The sequence below is a fragment of the Oncorhynchus tshawytscha genome, unplaced genomic scaffold, assembly GCF_018296145.1.
Source record: "Oncorhynchus tshawytscha isolate Ot180627B unplaced genomic scaffold, Otsh_v2.0 Un_contig_4498_pilon_pilon, whole genome shotgun sequence".
In the NCBI taxonomy this organism is placed as follows: domain Eukaryota; kingdom Metazoa; phylum Chordata; class Actinopteri; order Salmoniformes; family Salmonidae; genus Oncorhynchus; species Oncorhynchus tshawytscha.
In genome coordinates, this window is record NW_024609304.1 from 33,834 (window position 1) to 55,611 (window position 21,778).

The 21,778-nt window shown below is 45.8% G+C and overlaps 2 protein-coding genes across 3 annotated transcripts in view; both read left to right on the top strand.

Annotated features, from left to right (window-relative positions):
• LOC121844556 (trinucleotide repeat-containing gene 18 protein-like) overlaps positions 1–21,778 on the top strand; it is a 78,335-nt gene that overhangs the window by 22,403 nt on the left and 34,154 nt on the right. Inside the window, exons 9-15 of the mRNA XM_042314792.1 lie at positions 814–1,435; positions 1,689–1,861; positions 2,450–2,598; positions 3,254–3,390; positions 3,843–3,959; positions 15,503–15,513; positions 18,319–18,513. Coding sequence (XP_042170726.1) covers positions 814–1,435; positions 1,689–1,861; positions 2,450–2,598; positions 3,254–3,390; positions 3,843–3,959; positions 15,503–15,513; positions 18,319–18,513 — 1,404 coding nt within the window. The remainder of the gene's footprint in view (positions 1–813; positions 1,436–1,688; positions 1,862–2,449; positions 2,599–3,253; positions 3,391–3,842; positions 3,960–15,502; positions 15,514–18,318; positions 18,514–21,778) is intronic.
• Positions 1,434–18,458, top strand: LOC112242326 (trinucleotide repeat-containing gene 18 protein). Of its 2 annotated transcripts, none has more exons than XM_042314793.1 (7): positions 1,434–1,861; positions 2,450–2,598; positions 3,254–3,390; positions 3,843–3,959; positions 14,446–14,596; positions 15,285–15,513; positions 18,319–18,458. In XM_042314793.1, the coding sequence occupies exons 1-6, from the start codon at positions 1,657–1,659 to the stop codon at positions 15,417–15,419; spliced, it is 894 nt and encodes a 297-aa protein (XP_042170727.1). In that variant the 5' UTR covers positions 1,434–1,656; the 3' UTR covers positions 15,420–15,513; positions 18,319–18,458. The 2 variants fall into 2 exon arrangements, with proteins under 2 accessions (XP_042170727.1, XP_042170728.1); XM_042314794.1 differs by having other exon boundaries at positions 3,257–3,390.

Below are 21,778 nucleotides of genomic sequence, written 5' to 3' on the forward strand. Positions count from 1 at the left end.
TTCTATTCTGTTACATTCTATTCTGTTACGTTCTATTCTGTTACATTCTATTGTTATGTTCTATTCTGTTACATTCTATTGTTACATTCTATTATTATGTTCTATTCTGTTACATTCTATTGTTATGTTCTATTCTGTTACATTCTATTCTGTTACATTATATTGTTACATTCTATTGTTATGTTCTATTCTGTTACATTCTATTGTTATGTTCTATTGTTATATTACATTCTGTTCCGTTACATTCTGTTCTGGTATTCTATTCTGCTATTATATTGTATTATATTCTATTCTGTTATAATAAAATGCTATTCTGTTGTATTCTATTGTTGTATTCTATTGTTGTATTCTATTGTTGTATTCTATTTTTACATTCTATTCTGTTATTATTCTGTTACATTATATTATCATATTCTATTGTTGTATTATATTCTATTCTGTTATTATTCTGTTACATTATATTATCATATTCTATTGTTGTATTATATTCTATTCTGTTATTATATTGTTGTTCTGTTGAATTCTATTCTCTTATTCTCTTATTGAATTCTAGTCTCTTCTATTCTGTTAAATTCTGTTGTGTTGTCTCTATATAACCAGTCTCTCTATATAACCAGTCTCTCTATATAACCAGTCTCTCTATATAACCAGTCTCTCTATATAACCAGTCTCTCTATATAACCAGTCTCTCTATATGACCAGTCTCTCTATATAACCAGTCTCTCTATATAACCAGTCTCTCTAGATACACCACTGCTTGATGAGAGGGATCATGTGTGTTATTTACCTGTCCCTGTGTTTGTGTGTGGACAGATATCACCCCTGGTTACCGTTACCAGTCCATCACCCCGCCGTTCAGCGCCCTATTCCCCCCCCGCCCCCTCCCCCATCCAGCAGGGGGTAACAAACACCCCTCGGTCTCCTCCCTGCCGCCACTCCTCCGGGCCACAGCTCCAGACGCGAAGCCTCGGGGCCTGGAACTCCGGCCAGACCAGGGGACCACGCTGAAGCATGACCCTGACCAGGAGCCACCCCAGCTGGGCATGAGTCCTGCTGCCCTGGACCCTCAGCTCCGGACCTCCAGCCCTCCAACCCTCAGCCAAATAGAGAGAGACGGAGAGTCAGGCCTCAAACACACACATCTCACCCACACACACACACAATTACACACACATCCCAGCCTTACACACCCACACAAACACACCAGCCTCCACTCAGCCCCCCAGCCCTGTCCTCCTCTACCCCCCACACAGCCACATAAACACACCAGCCTCCACTCAGCCCCCAGCCCGGTCCTCCTCTACCCCCCACACAGCCACATAAACACACCAGCCTCCCCACAGGCCCCCAGCCCTGTCCTCCCCCCACACAGCCACAAGAACAACAGACCGAGGAGGAAGAGGAGGAGGCAGGAGCGGTCAAGATGGAGGTGTTGACCTATGGCTGCCGAGGAGCCTATCAGCTTCCACCGTCCGTCCCGAAGGTGGAGACTAAACCAGAGGTCACAGAGAAGTCGAGTCCCGTCCATTACCCATCATGCACCACGGCAAGCTCCGAGCGACCGGCCTTTAGACCCAGCCCCGACACACACGCATCCCTCTCCTCCCCCTCTCTCCCTGCCCTCCCTCCCCTCTAAACATCGTCCCTGATGACCCCATGGCTGGTATGATGACGCTGTTGGCTGCCAGTCAGATGCCCCAGGCTGCCCCCCCTGCCCTACCCACCCTGCCCCAGACAGAGGCCTCCTCGCTGGGGAGAGACGTGGCCAGTCCTGGGTGTCTGGAGGTCTGGGCTCTGGAGGGGATGACTCTACTCAGCGACATGGCCTCACTAGAGATGGATAGGATACAGCTGGAGCAGGGTGAGGAGGAGGGGGAGAGAGAAGGAGGAGATGGGATGGGGGAGGGGGAAATGGAGGGGCAAGAGGAGGGGGGGGGAGGGGGAGGATGAGGAGAAGGGGGAGAGGGGGAGGGGGAAGGAGGTGGGGGAGAGGAGAGGGGGAGGAGAGGAAGGAGGGGGGTAGAGGGAGGGGGAGGATGAGGAGAAGGAGGGGGGGGAGAGGGGGGAGGGGGGGGAGGGGGAAGGGGAGGGAGGGGAGGAGAGGGGGAGAAGGGGGGGAGAGGAGAGGGGGAGGAGAGGAAGGAGGGAGGGTAGAGAGGGGGAGGATGAGGAGAAGGGGGAGAGGGGGAGGAGAAGGGAGGGGGCGAGAGGAGAGGGGGAGGAGAGGAAGGAGGGAGGGTAGAGGAGAGGGAGGGAGGGGGAAGGAGGGGAAGGAAAGAGAGGGGGAGAACGGTTTGAATGTGACTAATTCAAAAAGTTCCTACACTGAATCTAATGCTGTATCTTTCTCTCTGTGTGTGTGTGTCTGTTTCTCTGTGTGTGTGTGTCTGTTTCTGTGTGTGTGTGTGTGTGTGTCTGTTTCTCTCTGTGTGTGTGTGTGTGTGTGTAGGTGAGGTGTTGTGTGGTCTTGACAGCCTGTTAGAGGCAGGTAGAAAGGTGTTGCTGGAGGCCATTGAGAGCCAGTCTCACATCGACCTCCCCAGACAACTACACCCCAGCAAGACCTACAGCTGGAGGATGAGGACAGACCCACAGGAGGTACCAGACTGTAGACCTGGGGGGATGAGGACAGACCCACAGGGGGATGAGGACAGACCCACAGGAGGTACCAGACTGTAGACCTGGGGGGATGAGGACAGACCCACAGGAGGTACCAGACTGTAGACCTGGGGGGATGAGGACAGACCCACAGGGGGATGAGGACAAACCCACAGGAGGTACCAGACTGTAGACCTGGGGGGATGAGGACAGACCCACAGGGGGATGAGGACAGACCCACAGGAGGTACCAGACTGTAGACCTGGGGGGATGAGGACAGACCCACAGGAGGTACCAGACTGTAGACCTGGGGGGATGAGGACAGACCCACAGGAGGTACCAGACTGTAGACCTGGGGGGATGAGGACAGACCCACAGGGGGATGAGGACAAACCCACAGGAGGTACCAGACTGTAGACCTTGGGGGATGAGGACAGACCCACAGGAGGTCCCAGACTGTAGACCTGGGGGGATGAGGACAGACCCACAGGAGGTACCAGACTGTAGACCTGGGGGATGAGGACAGACCCACAGGAGGTACCAGACTGTAGACCTGGGGGGATGAGGACAGACCCACAGGAGGTACCAGACTGTAGACCTGGGGGGATGAGGACAGACCCACAGGAGATAACACACTGTGTGTGTGTGTGTCCAGCAGCTCTTCAGTAAGCTGTGTGTGGAGGTGTGTGATGGAGGGGAGTCTCAGCATCGGATGAGATTAGCGGAGCTACAGAGGCAGTACAAGGACAAACAGAGACAACTGGACCGGCTGCAGAGACGCTCTGACACCCAGTGAGTAACGCAGACAGGCAGACAGGCAGGCAGACAGGCAGACAGGCAGACAGACAGACAAGCTGCAGAGACGCTCTGACACTCAGTGAGTAACACAGACAGACAGACAGACAGACACTACACAACTAGACAAGCTGCAGAGACTCTCTGACACTCAGTGAGTAACACACACAGAGAGACAGACAGACAGACAGACAGATAGACAAGCTGCAGAGACGCTCTGACACCCAGTGAGTAACACAGACAGACAGACAGACAGACAGACAGACAGACAGACAGACAGACAGACAGACAGACAGACAGACAGACAGACAGACAGACAGACAGACAGACAGACAGACACTACACAACTAGACAAGCTGCAGAGATGCTCTGACACTCAGTGAGTAACACACACAGAGAGAGAGACAGACTGGCAGGTCCTCTCTAATCACTGTTCTCTTCCTGTTCAGAGAGGTTCAGCAGCAGGAGAAGGAGAGGCGGAGTCTAACCAGACGTGGGCGGGGCCGACCTAGGAAGAGGAAACGTGTAGCGACGCCCCCTGGCAAGATGGAGTCCCGGACAGGGAAGTAAGTGCAACGACTGCTGTTATGAGCCTCCAGAGTGTTTTCACAAACCTTTGGCTTTTGTTGTGTCACAACCTGAAATTAACATGGATTCAAGTTGAAATGTTGTGTCACTGGTCTACACCCTTTTCATGTCAAAGTGGAAATTATGTTTTTAGAAATGTTGACAAATTTAATTAAATTTAATCTTTATTTAACTAGACAAAATCCAAAGGTGATTCTAACATCTATTGACTCGGGTGTGAATACTTATGTAAAATGTGATACTGATACTGTATTTCTCTGTGTGTTTATAGCTGTCATTGAGACTGAATGAGGACAGCTGATACTGTGTTTATAGCTGTCATTGAGACTGAATGAGGACAGGCTGATACTGTGTTTATAGCTGTCATTGAGACTGAATGAGGACAGGCTGATACTGTGTTTATAGCTGTCATTGAGACTGAATGAGGACAGGCTGATACTGTGTTTATAGCTGTCATTGAGACTGAATGAGGACAGGCTGATACTGTGTTTATAGCTGTCATTGAGACTGAATGAGGACAGGCTGATACTGTGTTTATAGCTGTCATTGAGACTGAATGAGGACAGGCTGATACTGTGTTTATAGCTGTCATTGAGACTGAATGAGGACAGGCTGATACTGTGTTTATAGCTGTCATTGAGACTGAATGAGGACAGGCTGATACTGTGTTTATAGCTGTCATTGAGACTGAATGAGGACAGGCTGATACTGTGTTTCTCTGTGTGTTTATAGCTGTCATTGAGACTGAATGAGGACAGGCTGATACTGTGTTTATAGCTGTCATTGAGACTGAATGAGGACAGGCTGATACTGTGTTTATAGCTGTCATTGAGACTGAATGAGGACAGGCTGATACTGTGTTTCTCTGTGTGTTTATAGCTGTCATTGAGACTGAATGAGGACAGGCTGATACTGTGTTTATAGCTGTCATTGAGACTGAATGAGGACAGGCTGATACTGTGTTTCTCTGTGTGTTTATAGCTGTCATTGAGACTGGATGAGGACAGGCTGATACTGTGTTTATAGCTGTCATTGAGACTGAATGAGGACAGGCTGATACTGTGTTTATAGCTGTCATTGAGACTGAATGAGGACAGGCTGATACTGTGTTTATAGCTGTCATTGAGACTGAATGAGGACAGGCTGATACTGTGTTTCTCTGTGTGTTTATAGCTGTCATTGAGACTGAATGAGGACAGGCTGATACTGTGTTTCTCTGTGTGTTTATAGCTGTCATTGAGACTGAATGAGGACAGGTTGATACTGTGTTTCTCTGTGTGTTTATAGCTGTCATTGAGACTGAATGAGGACAGGCTGATACTGTGTTTCTCTGTGTGTTTATAGCTGTCATTGAGACTGGATGAGGACAGGCTGATACTGTGTTTATAGCTGTCATTGAGACTGAATGAGGACAGGCTGATACTGTGTTTATAGCTGTCATTGAGACTGAATGAGGACAGGCTGATACTGTGTTTCTCTGTGTGTTTATAGCTGTCATTGAGACTGAATGAGGACAGGCTGATACTGTGTTTCTCTGTGTGTTTATAGCTGTCATTGAGACTGAATGAGGACAGGTTGATACTGTGTTTCTCTGTGTGTTTATAGCTGTCATTGAGACTGAATGAGGACAGGCTGATACTGTGTTTCTCTGTGTGTTTATAGCTGTCATTGAGACTGGATGAGGACAGGCTGATACTGTGTTTATAGCGGTCATTGAGACTGGATGAGGACAGGCTGATACTGTGTTTATAGCTGTCATTGAGACTGGATGAGGACAGGCTGATACTGTGTTTATAGCTGTCATTGAGACTGAATGAGGACAGGCTGATACTGTGTTTCTCTGTGTGTTTATAGCTGTCATTGAGACTGGATGAGGACAGGCTGATACTGTGTTTATAGCTGTCATTGAGACTGAATGAGGACAGGCTGATACTGTGTTTATAGCTGTCATTGAGACTGAATGAGGACAGGCTGATACTGTTTATAGATTTCATTGAGACTGAATGAGGACAGGCTGATACTGTGTTTATAGCTGTCATTGAGACTGAATGAGGACAGGCTGATACTGTGTTTATAGCTGTCATTGAGACTGAATGAGGACAGGCTGATACTGTGTTTCTCTGTGTGTTTATAGCTGTCATTGAGACTGAATGAGGACAGGCTGATACTGTGTTTCTCTGTGTGTTTATAGCTGTCATTGAGACTGAATGAGGACAGGCTGATACTGTGTTTCTCTGTGTGTTTATAGCTGTCATTGAGACTGAATGAGGACAGGCTGATACTGTGTTTCTCTGTGTGTTTATAGCTGTCATTGAGACTGGATGAGGACAGGCTGATACTGTGTTTATAGCTGTCATTGAGACTGAATGAGGACAGGCTGATACTGTGTTTATAGCTGTCATTGAGACTGAATGAGGACAGGCTGATACTGTGTTTATAGCTGTCATTGAGACTGGATGAGGACAGGCTGATACTGTGTTTATAGCTGTCATTGAGACTGAATGAGGACAGGCTGATACTGTGTTTATAGCTGTCATTGAGACTGAATGAGGACAGGCTGATACTGTGTTTATAGCTGTCATTGAGACTGAATGAGGACAGGCTGATACTGTGTTTATAGCTGTCATTGAGACTGAATGAGGACAGGCTGATACTGTGTTTATAGCTGTCATTGAGACTGAATGAGGACAGGCTGATACTGTGTTTATAGCTGTCATTGAGACTGAATGAGGACAGGCTGATACTGTGTTTATAGCTGTCATTGAGACTGAATGAGGACAGGCTGATACTGTGTTTATAGCTGTCATTGAGACTGAATGAGGACAGGCTGATACTGTGTTTATAGCTGTCATTGAGACTGAATGAGGACAGGCTGATACTGTGTTTATAGCTGTCATTGAGACTGAATGAGGACAGGCTGATACTGTGTTTCTCTGTGTGTTTATAGCTGTCATTGAGACTGGATGAGGACAGGCTGATACTGTGTTTATAGCTGTCATTGAGACTGAATGAGGACAGGCTGATACTGTGTTTATAGCTGTCATTGAGACTGAATGAGGACAGGCTGATACTGTGTTTATAGCTGTCATTGAGACTGGATGAGGACAGGCTGATACTGTGTTTATAGCTGTCATTGAGACTGAATGAGGACAGGCTGATACTGTGTTTATAGCTGTCATTGAGACTGAATGAGGACAGGCTGATACTGTGTTTATAGCTGTCATTGAGACTGAATGAGGACAGGCTGATACTGTGTTTATAGCTGTCATTGAGACTGAATGAGGACAGGCTGATACTGTGTTTATAGCTGTCATTGAGACTGAATGAGGACAGGCTGATACTGTGTTTCTCTGTGTGTTTATAGCTGTCATTGAGACTGGATGAGGACAGGCTGATACTGTGTTTATAGCTGTCATTGAGACTGAATGAGGACAGGCTGATACTGTGTTTATAGCTGTCATTGAGACTGAATGAGGACAGGCTGATACTGTTTATAGTTTCATTGAGACTGAATGAGGACAGGCTGATACTGTGTTTATAGCTGTCATTGAGACTGAATGAGGACAGGCTGATACTGTGTTTATAGCTGTCATTGAGACTGAATGAGACAGGCTGATACTGTGTTTCTCTGTGTGTTTATAGCTGTCATTGAGACTGAATGAGGACAGGCTGATACTGTGTTTATAGCTGTCATTGAGACTGAATGAGGACAGGCTGATACTGTGTTTATAGATTTCATTGAGACTGAATGAGGACAGGCTGATACTGTGTTTATAGCTGTCATTGAGACTGAATGAGGACAGGCTGATACTGTGTTTATAGCTGTCATTGAGACTGAATGAGGACAGGCTGATACTGTGTTTATAGCTGTCATTGAGACTGAATGAGGACAGGCTGATACTGTGTTTCTCTGTGTGTTTATAGCTGTCATTGAGACTGAATGAGGACAGGCTGATACTGTGTTTCTCTGTGTGTTTATAGCTGTCATTGAGACTGAATGAGGACAGGCTGATACTGTGTTTCTCTGTGTGTTTATAGCTGTCATTGAGACTGGATGAGGACAGGCTGATACTGTGTTTATAGCTGTCATTGAGACTGAATGAGGACAGGCTGATACTGTGTTTATAGATTTCATTGAGACTGAATGAGGACAGGCTGATACTGTGTTTATAGCTGTCATTGAGACTGGATGAGGACAGGCTGATACTGTGTTTATAGCTGTCATTGAGACTGAATGAGGACAGGCTGATACTGTGTTTATAGCTGTCATTGAGACTGAATGAGGACAGGCTGATACTGTGTTTATAGCTGTCATTGAGACTGAATGAGGACAGGCTGATACTGTGTTTATAGCTGTCATTGAGACTGAATGAGGACAGGCTGATACTGTGTTTATAGCTGTCATTGAGACTGAATGAGGACAGGCTGATACTGTGTTTATAGCTGTCATTGAGACTGAATGAGGACATGCTGATACTGTGTTTATAGCTGTCATTGAGACTGAATGAGGACAGGCTGATACTGTGTTTATAGCTGTCATTGAGACTGAATGAGGACAGGCTGATACTGTGTTTATAGCTGTCATTGAGACTGAATGAGGACAGGCTGATACTGTGTTTATAGCTGTCATTGAGACTGAATGAGGACAGGCTGATACTGTGTTTATAGCTGTCATTGAGACTGAATGAGGACAGGCTGATACTGTGTGTTTATAGCTGTCATTGAGACTGAATGAGGACAGGCTGATACTGTGTTTATAGATGTAATTGAGACTGAATGAGGACAGGCTGATACTGTGTTTATAGCTGTCATTGAGACTGAATGAGGACAGGCTGATACTGTGTTTATAGCTGTCATTGAGACTGGATGAGGACAGGCTGATACTGTGTTTATAGCTGTCATTGAGACTGAATGAGGACAGGCTGATACTGTGTTTATAGCTGTCATTGAGACTGAATGAGGACAGGCTGATACTGTGTTTATAGCTGTCATTGAGACTGAATGAGGACAGGCTGATACTGTGTTTATAGCTGTCATTGAGACTGAATGAGGACAGGCTGATACTGTGTTTATAGCTGTCATTGAGACTGAATGAGGACAGGCTGATACTGTGTTTCTCTGTGTGTTTATAGCTGTCATTGAGACTGGATGAGGACAGGCTGATACTGTGTTTATAGCTGTCATTGAGACTGAATGAGGACAGGCTGATACTGTGTTTATAGCTGTCATTGAGACTGAATGAGGACAGGCTGATACTGTTTATAGATTTCATTGAGACTGAATGAGGACAGGCTGATACTGTGTTTATAGCTGTCATTGAGACTGAATGAGGCTGATACTGTGTTTATAGCTGTCAGGCAGGCTGATACTGTGTTTCTCTGTGTGTTTATAGCTGTCATTGAGACTGAATGAGGACAGGCTGATACTAGTGTTTCTCTGTGTGTTTATAGCTGTCATTGAGACTGAATGAGGACAGGCTGACACTGTGTTTATAGCTGTCATTGAGACTGGATGAGGACAGGCTGATACTGTGTTTATAGCTGTCATTGAGACTGAATGAGGACAGGCTGATACTGTGTTTATAGCTGTCATTGAGACTGAATGAGGACAGACTGATACTGTGTTTATAGCTGTCATTGAGACTGAATGAGGACAGGCTGATACTATGTTTATAGATTTCTTTGAGACTGAATGAGGACAGGCTGATACTGTGTGTGTTTATAGCTGTCATTGAGACTGAATGAGGACAGGCTGACACTGTGTTTATAGCTGTCATTGAGACTGGATGAGGACAGGCTGATACTGTGTTTATAGCTGTCATTGAGACTGAATGAGGACAGGCTGATACTGTTTATAGATTTCATTGAGACTGAATGAGGACAGGCTGATACTGTGTTTATAGCTGTCATTGAGACTGAATGAGGACAGGCTGATACTGTGTTTATAGCTGTCATTGAGACTGAATGAGGACAGGCTGATACTGTGTTTCTCTGTGTGTTTATAGCTGTCATTGAGACTGAATGAGGACAGGCTGATACTGTGTTTCTCTGTGTGTTTATAGCTGTCATTGAGACTGAATGAGGACAGGCTGATACTGTGTTTCTCTGTGTGTTTATAGCTGTCATTGAGACTGAATGAGGACAGGCTGATACTGTGTTTCTCTGTGTGTTTATAGCTGTCATTGAGACTGAATGAGGACAGGCTGATACTGTGTTTATAGCTGTCATTGAGACTGAATGAGGACAGGCTGATACTGTGTTTATAGCTGTCATTGAGACTGAATGAGGACAGGCTGATACTGTGTTTATAGCTGTCATTGAGACTGGATGAGGACAGGCTGATACTGTGTTTATAGCTGTCATTGAGACTGAATGAGGACAGGCTGATACTGTGTTTATAGCTGTCATTGAGACTGAATGAGGACAGGCTGATACTGTGTTTATAGCTGTCATTGAGACTGAATGAGGACAGGCTGATACTGTGTTTATAGCTGTCATTGAGACTGAATGAGGACAGGCTGATACTGTGTTTATAGCTGTCATTGAGACTGAATGAGGACATGCTGATACTGTGTTTATAGCTGTCATTGAGACTGAATGAGACAGGCTGATACTGTGTTTATAGCTGTCATTGAGACTGAATGAGGACAGGCTGATACTGTGTTTATAGCTGTCATTGAGACTGGATGAGGACAGGCTGATACTGTGTTTATAGCTGTCATTGAGACTGAATGAGGACAGGCTGATACTGTGTTTATAGCTGTCATTGAGACTGAATGAGGACAGGCTGATACTGTGTTTTCTGTGTGTTTTTAGCTGTCATTGAGACTGGATGAGGACAGGCTGATACTGTGTTTATAGCTGTCATTGAGACTGAATGAGGACAGGCTGATACTGTGTTTATGCTGAGGACAGCTGTCATTGAGACTGAATGAGGACAGGCTGATACTGTGTTTATAGCTGTCATTGAGACTGGATGAGGACAGGCTGATACTGTGTTTATAGCTGTCATTGAGACTGAATGAGGACAGGCTGATACTGTGTTTATAGCTGTCATTGAGACTGAATGAGGACAGGCTGATACTGTGTTTATAGCTGTCATTGAGACTGAATGAGGACAGGCTGATACTGTGTTTATAGCTGTCATTGAGACTGAATGAGGACAGGCTGATACTGTGTTTATAGCTGTCATTGAGACTGAATGAGGACAGGCTGATACTGTGTTTCTCTGTGTGTTTATAGCTGTCATTGAGACTGGATGAGGACAGGCTGATACTGTGTTTATAGCTGTCATTGAGACTGAATGAGGACAGGCTGATACTGTGTTTATAGCTGTCATTGAGACTGAATGAGGACAGGCTGATACTGTTTATAGATTTCATTGAGACTGAATGAGGACAGGCTGATACTGTGTTTATAGCTGTCATTGAGACTGAATGAGGACAGGCTGATACTGTGTTTATAGCTGTCATTGAGACTGAATGAGGACAGGCTGATACTGTGTTTCTCTGTGTGTTTATAGCTGTCATTGAGACTGAATGAGGACAGGCTGATACTGTGTTTATAGCTGTCATTGAGACTGAATGAGGACAGGCTGATACTGTGTTTATAGATTTCATTGAGACTGAATGAGGACAGGCTGATACTGTGTTTATAGCTGTCATTGAGACTGAATGAGGACAGGCTGATACTGTGTTTATAGCTGTCATTGAGACTGAATGAGGACAGGCTGATACTGTGTTTCTCTGTGTGTTTATAGCTGTCATTGAGACTGAATGAGGACAGGCTGATACTGTGTTTCTCTGTGTGTTTATAGCTGTCATTGAGACTGAATGAGGACAGGCTGATACTGTGTTTCTCTGTGTGTTTATAGCTGTCATTGAGACTGAATGAGGACAGGCTGATACTGTGTTTCTCTGTGTGTTTATAGCTGTCATTGAGACTGGATGAGGACAGGCTGATACTGTGTTTATAGCTGTCATTGAGACTGAATGAGGACAGGCTGATACTGTGTTTATAGCTGTCATTGAGACTGAATGAGGACAGGCTGATACTGTGTTTATAGCTGTCATTGAGACTGGATGAGGACAGGCTGATACTGTGTTTATAGCTGTCATTGAGACTGAATGAGGACAGGCTGATACTGTGTTTATAGCTGTCATTGAGACTGAATGAGGACAGGCTGATACTGTGTTTATAGCTGTCATTGAGACTGAATGAGGACAGGCTGATACTGTGTTTATAGCTGTCATTGAGACTGAATGAGGACAGGCTGATACTGTGTTTATAGCTGTCATTGAGACTGAATGAGGACAGGCTGATACTGTGTTTATAGCTGTCATTGAGACTGAATGAGGACATGCTGATACTGTGTTTATAGCTGTCATTGAGACTGAATGAGGACAGGCTGATACTGTGTTTATAGCTGTGTGAGACTGAATGAGGACAGGCTGATACTGTGTTTATAGCTGTCATTGAGACTGGATGAGGACAGGCTGATACTGTGTTTATAGCTGTCATTGAGACTGAATGAGGACAGGCTGATACTGTGTTTATAGCTGTCATTGAGACTGAATGAGGACAGGCTGATACTGTGTTTCTCTGTGTGTTTATAGCTGTCATTGAGACTGGATGAGGACAGGCTGATACTGTGTTTATAGCAGTCATTGAGACTGGATGAGGACAGGCTGATACTGTGTTTATAGCTGTCATTGAGACTGAATGAGGACAGGCTGACACTGTGTTTATAGCTGTCATTGAGACTGGATGAGGACAGGCTGATACTGTGTTTATAGCTGTCATTGAGACTGAATGAGGACAGGCTGATACTGTGTTTATAGCTGTCATTGAGACTGAATGAGGACAGGCTGATACTGTGTTTATAGCTGTCATTGAGACTGAATGAGGACAGGCTGATACTGTGTTTATAGCTGTCATTGAGACTGAATGAGGACAGGCTGATACTGTGTTTATAGCTGTCATTGAGACTGAATGAGGACAGGCTGATACTGTGTTTCTCTGTGTGTTTATAGCTGTCATTGAGACTGGATGAGGACAGGCTGATACTGTGTTTATAGCTGTCATTGAGACTGAATGAGGACAGGCTGATACTGTGTTTATAGCTGTCATTGAGACTGAATGAGGACAGGCTGATACTGTTTATAGCTGTCATTGAGACTGAATGAGGACAGGCTGATACTGTGTTTATAGCTGTCATTGAGACTGAATGAGGACAGGCTGATACTGTGTTTATAGCTGTCATTGAGACTGAATGAGGACAGGCTGATACTGTGTTTCTCTGTGTGTTTATAGCTGTCATTGAGACTGAATGAGGACAGGCTGATACTGTGTTTCTCTGTGTGTTTATAGCTGTCATTGAGACTGAATGAGGACAGGCTGACACTGTGTTTATAGCTGTCATTGAGACTGGATGAGGACAGGCTGATACTGTGTTTATAGCTGTCATTGAGACTGAATGAGGACAGGCTGATACTGTGTTTATAGCTGTCATTGAGACTGAATGAGGACAGGCTGATACTGTGTTTATAGCTGTCATTGAGACTGAATGAGGACAGGCTGATACTATGTTTATAGATTTCATTGAGACTGAATGAGGACAGGCTGATACTGTGTTTCTCTGTGTGTTTATAGCTGTCATTGAGACTGAATGAGGACAGGCTGATACTGTGTTTATAGCTGTCATTGAGACTGGATGAGGACAGGCTGATACTGTGTTTATAGCTGTCATTGAGACTGAATGAGGACAGGCTGATACTGTGTTTATAGCTGTCATTGAGACTGAATGAGGACAGGCTGATACTGTGTTTATAGCTGTCATTGAGACTGAATGAGGACAGGCTGATACTGTGTTTATAGCTGTCATTGAGACTGAATGAGGACAGGCTGATACTGTGTTTATAGATTTCATTGAGACTGAATGAGGACAGGCTGATACTGTGTTTCTCTGTGTGTTTATAGCTGTCATTGAGACTGAATGAGGACAGGCTGATACTGTGTTTATAGCTGTCATTGAGACTGGATGAGGACAGGCTGATACTGTGTTTATAGCTGTCATTGAGACTGAATGAGGACAGGCTGATACTGTGTTTATAGCTGTCATTGAGACTGAATGAGGACAGGCTGATACTGTGTTTATAGCTGTCATTGAGACTGAATGAGGACAGGCTGATACTGTGTTTATAGCTGTCATTGAGACTGAATGAGGACAGGCTGATACTGTGTTTATAGCTGTCATTGAGACTGAATGAGGACAGGCTGATACTGTGTTTATAGCTGTCATTGAGACTGGATGAGGACAGGCTGATACTGTGTTTATAGCTGTCATTGAGACTGGATGAGGACAGGCTGATACTGTTTCATTCACTGAGCGTTCTTCATGAGGAGGACTGAACTTGTAAATGAGTGTTAACCGTGTTTTCCTAACGTGTGTGTGTGTGTGTGTCAGACCTGGCAGGACAGTGCGGTACTCTGAGGTGGGGGATGGAGGGAGGAAGAGGTTCCACTGTTCCAGAGGGGAGGAGGATGAGATGGAGGGAGGAAGAGGAGAGAAGAGGAGTTGGCAGGATCAGGAGCCGTCCACTAGTCACTCTCTGGAGGTACTGTGTGTGTGTCTGACGGTGTGTGTTTGGAATGGTGTGTGTGTGTTTCGTAATGGTTTGTGTGTGTGTGTTCTCTCCACCAGGTCTTTAAGTCTCGGTGTGTGTTTTTGTAATGGTGTGTGTGTGTGTGTGTGTGTTTTGTAATGGTGTGTGTGTGTGTGTGTGTTTGTAATGGTGTGTGTGTGTGTGTGTGTTTGTAATGGTGTGTGTGTGTGTGTGTGTGTGTTTGTAATGGTGTGTGTGTGTGTGTGTGTTTGTAATGGTGTGTGTGTGTGTGTGTTTTGTAATGGTGTGTGTGTGTGTGTGTTTTGTAATGGTGTGTGTGTGTGTGTTTTGTAATGGTGTGTGTGTGTGTGTGTGTTTTGTAATGGTGTGTGTCTGTGTTTTGTAATGGTGTGTGTCTGTGTTTTGTAATGGTTTGTGTGTGTGTGTGTGTGTGTGTGTGTGTGTGTGTGTGTGTGTTTTGTAATGGTGTGTGTGTGTGTGTGTTGTAATGGTGTGTGTGTGTTTAATGGTGTGTGTGTTTTGTAATGGTGTGTGTGTTTTGTAATGGTGTGTGTGTGTTTTGTAATGGTGTGTGTGTGTGTTGTAATGGTGTGTGTGTGTGTGTGTGTTGTAATGGTGTGTGTGTGTGTGTTGTAATGGTGTGTGTGTGTGTTGTAATGGTGTGTGTGTTCTCCACCAGGTCTTTAAGGCTCGTCGTGTCGGTCTATGTGACCATGAGCAGCTAGCCTGTGACCTGGACAGAGCTCTCTCCCTGTCCGTACTCAGTAGCAGCCGCCGGACGCCCTCTGACCCCGGCGGGAGGGATGGAGGGTGATCCCCGTCTGGAGGGAAACAGAAGGTTAGAGGTCAGAGGAAGACGGTTTCTCCTCCTCTTCCTCACTCCTCTCAACGCTCCAGCTACGACTACAGTGAGTTACACTGTGTTAGTACTGTGTGTGTGTCGGTGTGTCCTAACCCAGACTGAGGATATGTGTGTTATTGTGGTGTGTTAGTACTGTGTGTGTGTCGGTGTGTCCTAACCTTGTACAGACTGAGGATATGTGTGTTATTGTGGGGTGTGTGTGTGTTATTGTGGGGTGTGTGTGTGTGTGTGTGTTATTGTGGGGTGTGTGTGTGTTATTGTGGTGTGTGTGTGTGTTATTGTGGTGTGTGTGTGTGTGTGTTATTGTGGTGTGTGTGTGTGTGTGTTATTGTGGTGTGTGTGTGTGTGTGTTATTGTGGTGTGGGGTGTGTGTGTGTGTGTTATTGTGGGGTGTGTGTGTTATTGTAAGCTTCATGAAATGGGTTTCCATGGCTGAGCAGCACACAAGCCTAAGATCACCATGCGCAATGCCAAGCGTTGGCTGGAGTGGTGTCAACCAAGCGTTGGCTGGAGTGGTGTCAACCAAGCGTTGGCTGGAGTGGTGTCAACCAAGCGTTGGCTGGAGTGGTGTCAACCAAGCGTTGGCTGGAGTGGTGTCAACCAAGCGTGGGCTGGAGTCGTGTCAACCAAGCGTGGGCTGGGGTGGTGTCAACCAAGCTGGAGTGGTGTCAACCAAGCGTTGGGCTGGGGTGGTGTCAACCAAGTGTGGGCTGGAGTGGTGTCAACCAAGCGTGGGCTGGAGTGGTGTCAACCAAGCGTGGGCTGGAGTGGTGTCAACCAAGCGTGGGCTGGAGTGGTGTCAACCAAGCGTGGGCTGGAGTGGTGTCAACCAAGCGTGGGCTGGAGTGGTGTCAACCAAGCTGGAGTGGTGTCAACCAAGCTGGAGTGGTGTCAACCAAGCTGGAGTGGTGTCAACCAAGCGTGGGCTGGAGTGGTGTCAACCAAGCGTGGGCTGGAGTGGTGTCAACCAAGTGTGGGCTGGAGTGGTGTCAACCAAGTGTGGGCTGGGGTGGTGTCAACCAAGCGTGGGCTGGAGTGGTGTCAACCAAGCGTGGGCTGGAGTGGTGTCAACCAAGCTGGAGTGGTGTCAACCAAGCTGGAGTGGTGTCAACCAAGCATGGGCTGGAGTGGTGTCAACCAAGCGTGGGCTGGAGTGGTGTCAACCAAGTGTGGGCTGGAGTGGTGTCAACCAAGTGTGGGCTGGAGTGGTGTCAACCAAGTGTGGGCTGGGGTGGTGTCAACCAAGTGTGGGCTGGGGTGGTGTCAACCAAGTGTGGGCTGGGGTGGTGTCAACCAAGTGTGGGCTGGGGTGGTGTCAACCAAGCGTGGGCTGGGGTGGTGTCAACAAAGCTGGAGTGGTGTCAACAAAGCTGGAGTGGTGTCAACCAAGCTGGAGTGGTGTCAACAAAGCTGGAGTGGTGTCAACCAAGCTGGAGTGGTGTCAACCAAGCTGGAGTGGTGCCAACCAAGCTGGAGTGGTGCCAACCAAGCTGGAGTGGTGTCAACCAAGCTGGAGTGGTGTCAACCAAGCTGGAGTGGTGTCAACCAAGCTGGAGTGGTGTCAACCAAGCGTGGGCTGGAGTGGTGTCAACCAAGCGTGGGCTGGAGTGGTGTCGGCTGGAGTGGTGTCAACCAAGCTGGAGTGGTGTCAACCAAGCGTTGACTGGAGTGGTGTAAACCAAGCGTGGGCTGGAGTGATGTAAAGCTCGCCGCCATTGGACTCTGGAGCAGTGGAAACACGTTCTCTGGAGTGATGAATCACGCTTCACCATCTGACAGTGCGATGGACGAATCTGGGTTCGGCTGATGCCAGGAGAACGCTACCTGCCCCAATGCATAGTGCCAACTGTAAAGTTTGGTGGAGGAGGAATAATGGGCTGTTTTTCATGGTTCGGGCCCCTTAGTTCCAGTGAAGGGAAATCTTAAGGCTACGTTATACAATGACGTTCTAGACGATTCTGTGCTTCCAACTTTGTGGCAACAGTTTGGGAAGGCCCTTCCATGTTTCAGCATGACAATTCCCCCCGCTCACAAAGTGAGGTCCATACAGAAATAGTTTGTCGATCGGTGTGAAAGAACTTGACTGGCCTGCACAGAGCCCTGACCTCAACCCCATTTAACACCTTTGTGATGAATTGAAAAAATGACTCGAGCCATGCCTAATCGCCCGTCCCCGTAGCAATGTTCCAATGTTCCGTAGCAATGTTCCAATATTCCGTAGCAATGTTCCGTAGCAATGTTCCAACATCTAGTGGAAAGCCTTCCCAGAAGAGTGGAGGCTGTTATAGCAGCAAAGGGGGGGACCAACTCCATATTAAAGCCTTCCCAGAAGAGTGGAGGCTGTTATAGGGGGGACCAACTCCATATTAAAGCCTTCCCAGAAGAGTGGAGGCTGTTATAGCAGCAAAGGGGTTGACCAACTCCATATTAAAGCCTTCCCAGAAGAGTGGAGGCTGTTATAGCAGCAAAGGGGGGGACCAACTCCATATTAAAGCCTTCCCAGAAGAGTAGAGGCTGTTATAGCAGCAATGTTCCAACAACTAGTGGAACGCCTTCCCAGAAGAGTGGAGGCTGTTATAGCAGCAAAGGGGGACCAACTCCATATTAAAGCCTATGATTTTGGAATGAGATGTTGGACCAGCAGGTGTCCACATCCTGTTGGTCGGGTCGTGTAGGACAGTAGAGTCCGTGCCAATATTATACTAACATGTTAATATAACTGAGTCTCTCTGGATAAGAACGTCTGTTAAATGACTAACATGTTAATATAACTGAGTCTCTGGATAAGAACGTCTGTTAAATGACTAGCATGTTAATGTGTTGTGTCCTGACCCTGTGTTCTCTGCACCAGACTCTGACTCTGAAGAGGATGTCCCCCGGGGGGGCTGTCACCCCTTCTCAGGGTTGCGACCCCACACAACCCCGCCCAGGAAGAGACCGTCCCCCTCCTCGTCCAATCAGGCGGCTCGGGAGAGGAAACAGAAGCACTTATCCCTCCTGCTGCAGGAGGCGGGGCTTAGCTCCTCCGACGACTCCTTCGATCAAGGTTACTGACCACACCCCCTGGTTACTGACCACACCCCCTGGTTACTAACCACACCCTCTGTGATATTTTCATGAGAGCACAATGTTGCTAAACGTTGAGATAGAGATGTTGTAGGGAATCACATCATCTCTGTTGAGATAGAGATGTTGTAGGGAATCACATAATCTCTGTTGAGATAGAGATGTTGTAGGGAATCACATAATCTCTGTTGAGATAGAGATGTTGTAGGGAATCACATCATCTCTGTTGAGATAGAGATGTTGTAGGGAATCACATAATCTCTGTTGAGATAGAGATGTTGTAGGGAATCACATCTCTATTAATAAACGTTGAGATAGAGATGTAGGGAATCACGTCATCTCTGTTGAGATAGAGATGTTGTAGGGAATCACGTCATCTCTGTTGAGATAGAGATGTTGTAGGGAATCACATCTCTATTAATAAACGTTGAGATAGAGATGTTGTAGGGAATCACGTCATCTCTGTTGAGATAGAGATGTTGTAGGGAATCACATCATCTCTGTTGAGATAGAGATGTTGTAGGGAATCACATCTATTAATAAACTTTGAGATAGAGATGTTGTAGGGAATCACGTCATCTCTGTTGAGATAGAGATGTTGTAGGGAATCGCATCTCTATTAATAAACGTTGAGATAGAGATGTTGTAGGGAATCACGTCATCTCTGTTGAGATAGAGATGTAGGGAATCACATCATCTCTGTTGAGATAGAGATGTTGTAGGGAATCACGTCATCTCTGTTGAGATAGAGATGTTGTAGGGAATCCTGTCATCTCAATTAATAAACGTTGAGATAGATGTTTTGCTGTAGGGAATCACGTCATCTCAAAACTGTAAAATCTGCATCATTCTGAGTGTTTCACCTCACTGACCTCACTTCCTGCGTACTGACCACACAGAGAGAGAGAGGGCTCTTACAGCTGTGACATCACTTCCTGGGTACTGACCACACAGAGAGAGAGAGGGCTCTTACAGCTGTGAAATCACTTCCTGCGTACTGACCACACAGAGAGAGAGAGAGAGGGCTCTTACAGCTGTGACATCACTTCCTGCGTACTGACCCACACAGAGAGAGAGGGCTCTTACATATGTGACCTCACTTCCTGCGTACTGACCACACAGAGAGAGAGAGAGGGCTCTTACATATGTGACCTCACTTCCAGGCTCTTAGAGTCCCATTCCTCTCCCTGCCGCTGCTGCCTCCTGGTTTTAGACTTGATTTTGTTACGGTTGTCATGGTTACGGTTGTCACGGATGCGGTTGTCATGGTTTTGCCTGGCTTGCTCAGACTGCTGTGGACTTTTTTTATACATTGATCATGTGTGGATGTGTGTTTTTCTAAAAAAAAAAAAATTATAAGTTGTGTTTTTTGGTACTGAAGCTTTTTATTAAAGGTGTTTTTTAATTGAATTTGGTAAAGAAAGCCAACTCACTGTGGTCCTTGTCTCTCGCTTCGTCTGTCTCTCTCTGTCCGCCTGTCCTGTCTGTCGGCTGCACACACTACTTGCTCTGTCGGACCTGTATCCCTCCTATAGCCCCCAACAGCACAAGGGCACTAGGTTCCTACACTGTAGTGCTTCAATGGGGTTTTAGTTGTGGGCTCCTCTGCATCATGCAGAGAGTACAGTGGATGAAACACACACACACACACACTCACACACACAGAACTGTTTTCAATGAAGACGGTGAAATATGATTGTGATTGTGAGGGCTATGGTAAGGGTTGAGGTTTAGGACAAGGATAGGGGTGAAGGAAGGCTACCTGTGGGTTTCAGAGAGATTTTTTTAGATTCATAAAGCTCACACACACACACACACACACACAGTTCAAACTATCTGATTGGCTCGTTGGGAAATTTGCAGAATAGGGCTCCTTCTTCCGGTCTACTAAACCTCCAGATAACTCCGCCCCTTCCTGTCGTTCGCTGCCACCTGCTCATCTTTCACCTGCTCACTCCTGACCCCTCTCCTACCCATGATGCTTTACATGTCTCTCAGCCTGTGCTGTTTGTTATGCTACTGCTGCTGCTGCTGACACACACACAAGCCTGCCAGGACTAGCGCCACATTTAGCCATGCTACCTCGCTAAGGTATGGTTAGCTATAGCTAGTCTATCCTACAGCTAGTTGATGCTACGGGCTAGCAATAGCTAGTCTATCCTACAGCTAGTTGATGCTTCGGCTAGCTATAGCTAGTCTATGCTATAGCTAGTCTATGCTACAGCTTGTTGATGCTACAGCTAGCTATAGCCAGTCTACTAAAACTTAAATTAAACAAAGTCTCAAATAGTCGCTTGTTCCTTTTAATAGCCGGGCGACGGCACACATTTCAGCAAATAAATGGGTCTAAATGAATTGTTTACGAGGTTTGTTTAATTTGTTACATTTAATAATTCAATAGTGATTCGAAAAAAATGATGTCAATCATCAAGAAACTGCTAGCCAACTTGAAGCACAAAAACAGTCAACAACTTTGGGAGTACCAGACCCTTATAGAAGTCGGCCGATCGCCCTCTAGTGGTGAATGTAAGAACTGCAGGAAGTGCACAGTCAAAGGGGAGAATAATTATTCTGTCAAGGAAAGTTAATTTTCTTTTTAGCGAGAATAGAGGCACGTGAAGCAGTGTGTAAATGATGGCACATTAGTGAAGAAACGTATTCAAATAAATACAGGAAATGAAGAAACGTATTCAAATGAATACAGGAAATGAAGAAACGTATTCAAATGAATACAGGAAATGAAGAAACGTATTCAAATGAATACAGGAAATGAAGAAACGTATTCAAATGAATACAGGAAATGAAGAAACGTATTCAGAACATACTGGAAGTGACTGCTGGAATTAAACAGCTAACTCTGCAATATTGAACTTTTTGGCCGAACCGACCAAATTCACATCAATGTGAGTTATTCTTTAACCTTTATTTAACTAGGAAAGTCAGTTAAGAACAAATTCTTATTTTCAATGACGCCCTAGGAACAGTGGGTTAACTGCCTTGTTCGGGGGCAGAACAACAGATTTGTACCTTGTCAGCTCGGGGGTTTGAACTTGCAACCTTCCGGTTACTAGTCCAACGCTCTAACCACTAGGCTACCCTGCCGCCCCATAGATCTGTCACTTATTTATTTTCACTTTAACTAGGAAAGTCATTAAAAACAAATTATTATTTACAATGACAACCCACTGTTCCCCAGTAGGCCAACTGCCTTGTTCAGAGGCAGAACGACAGATTTGTACCATGTC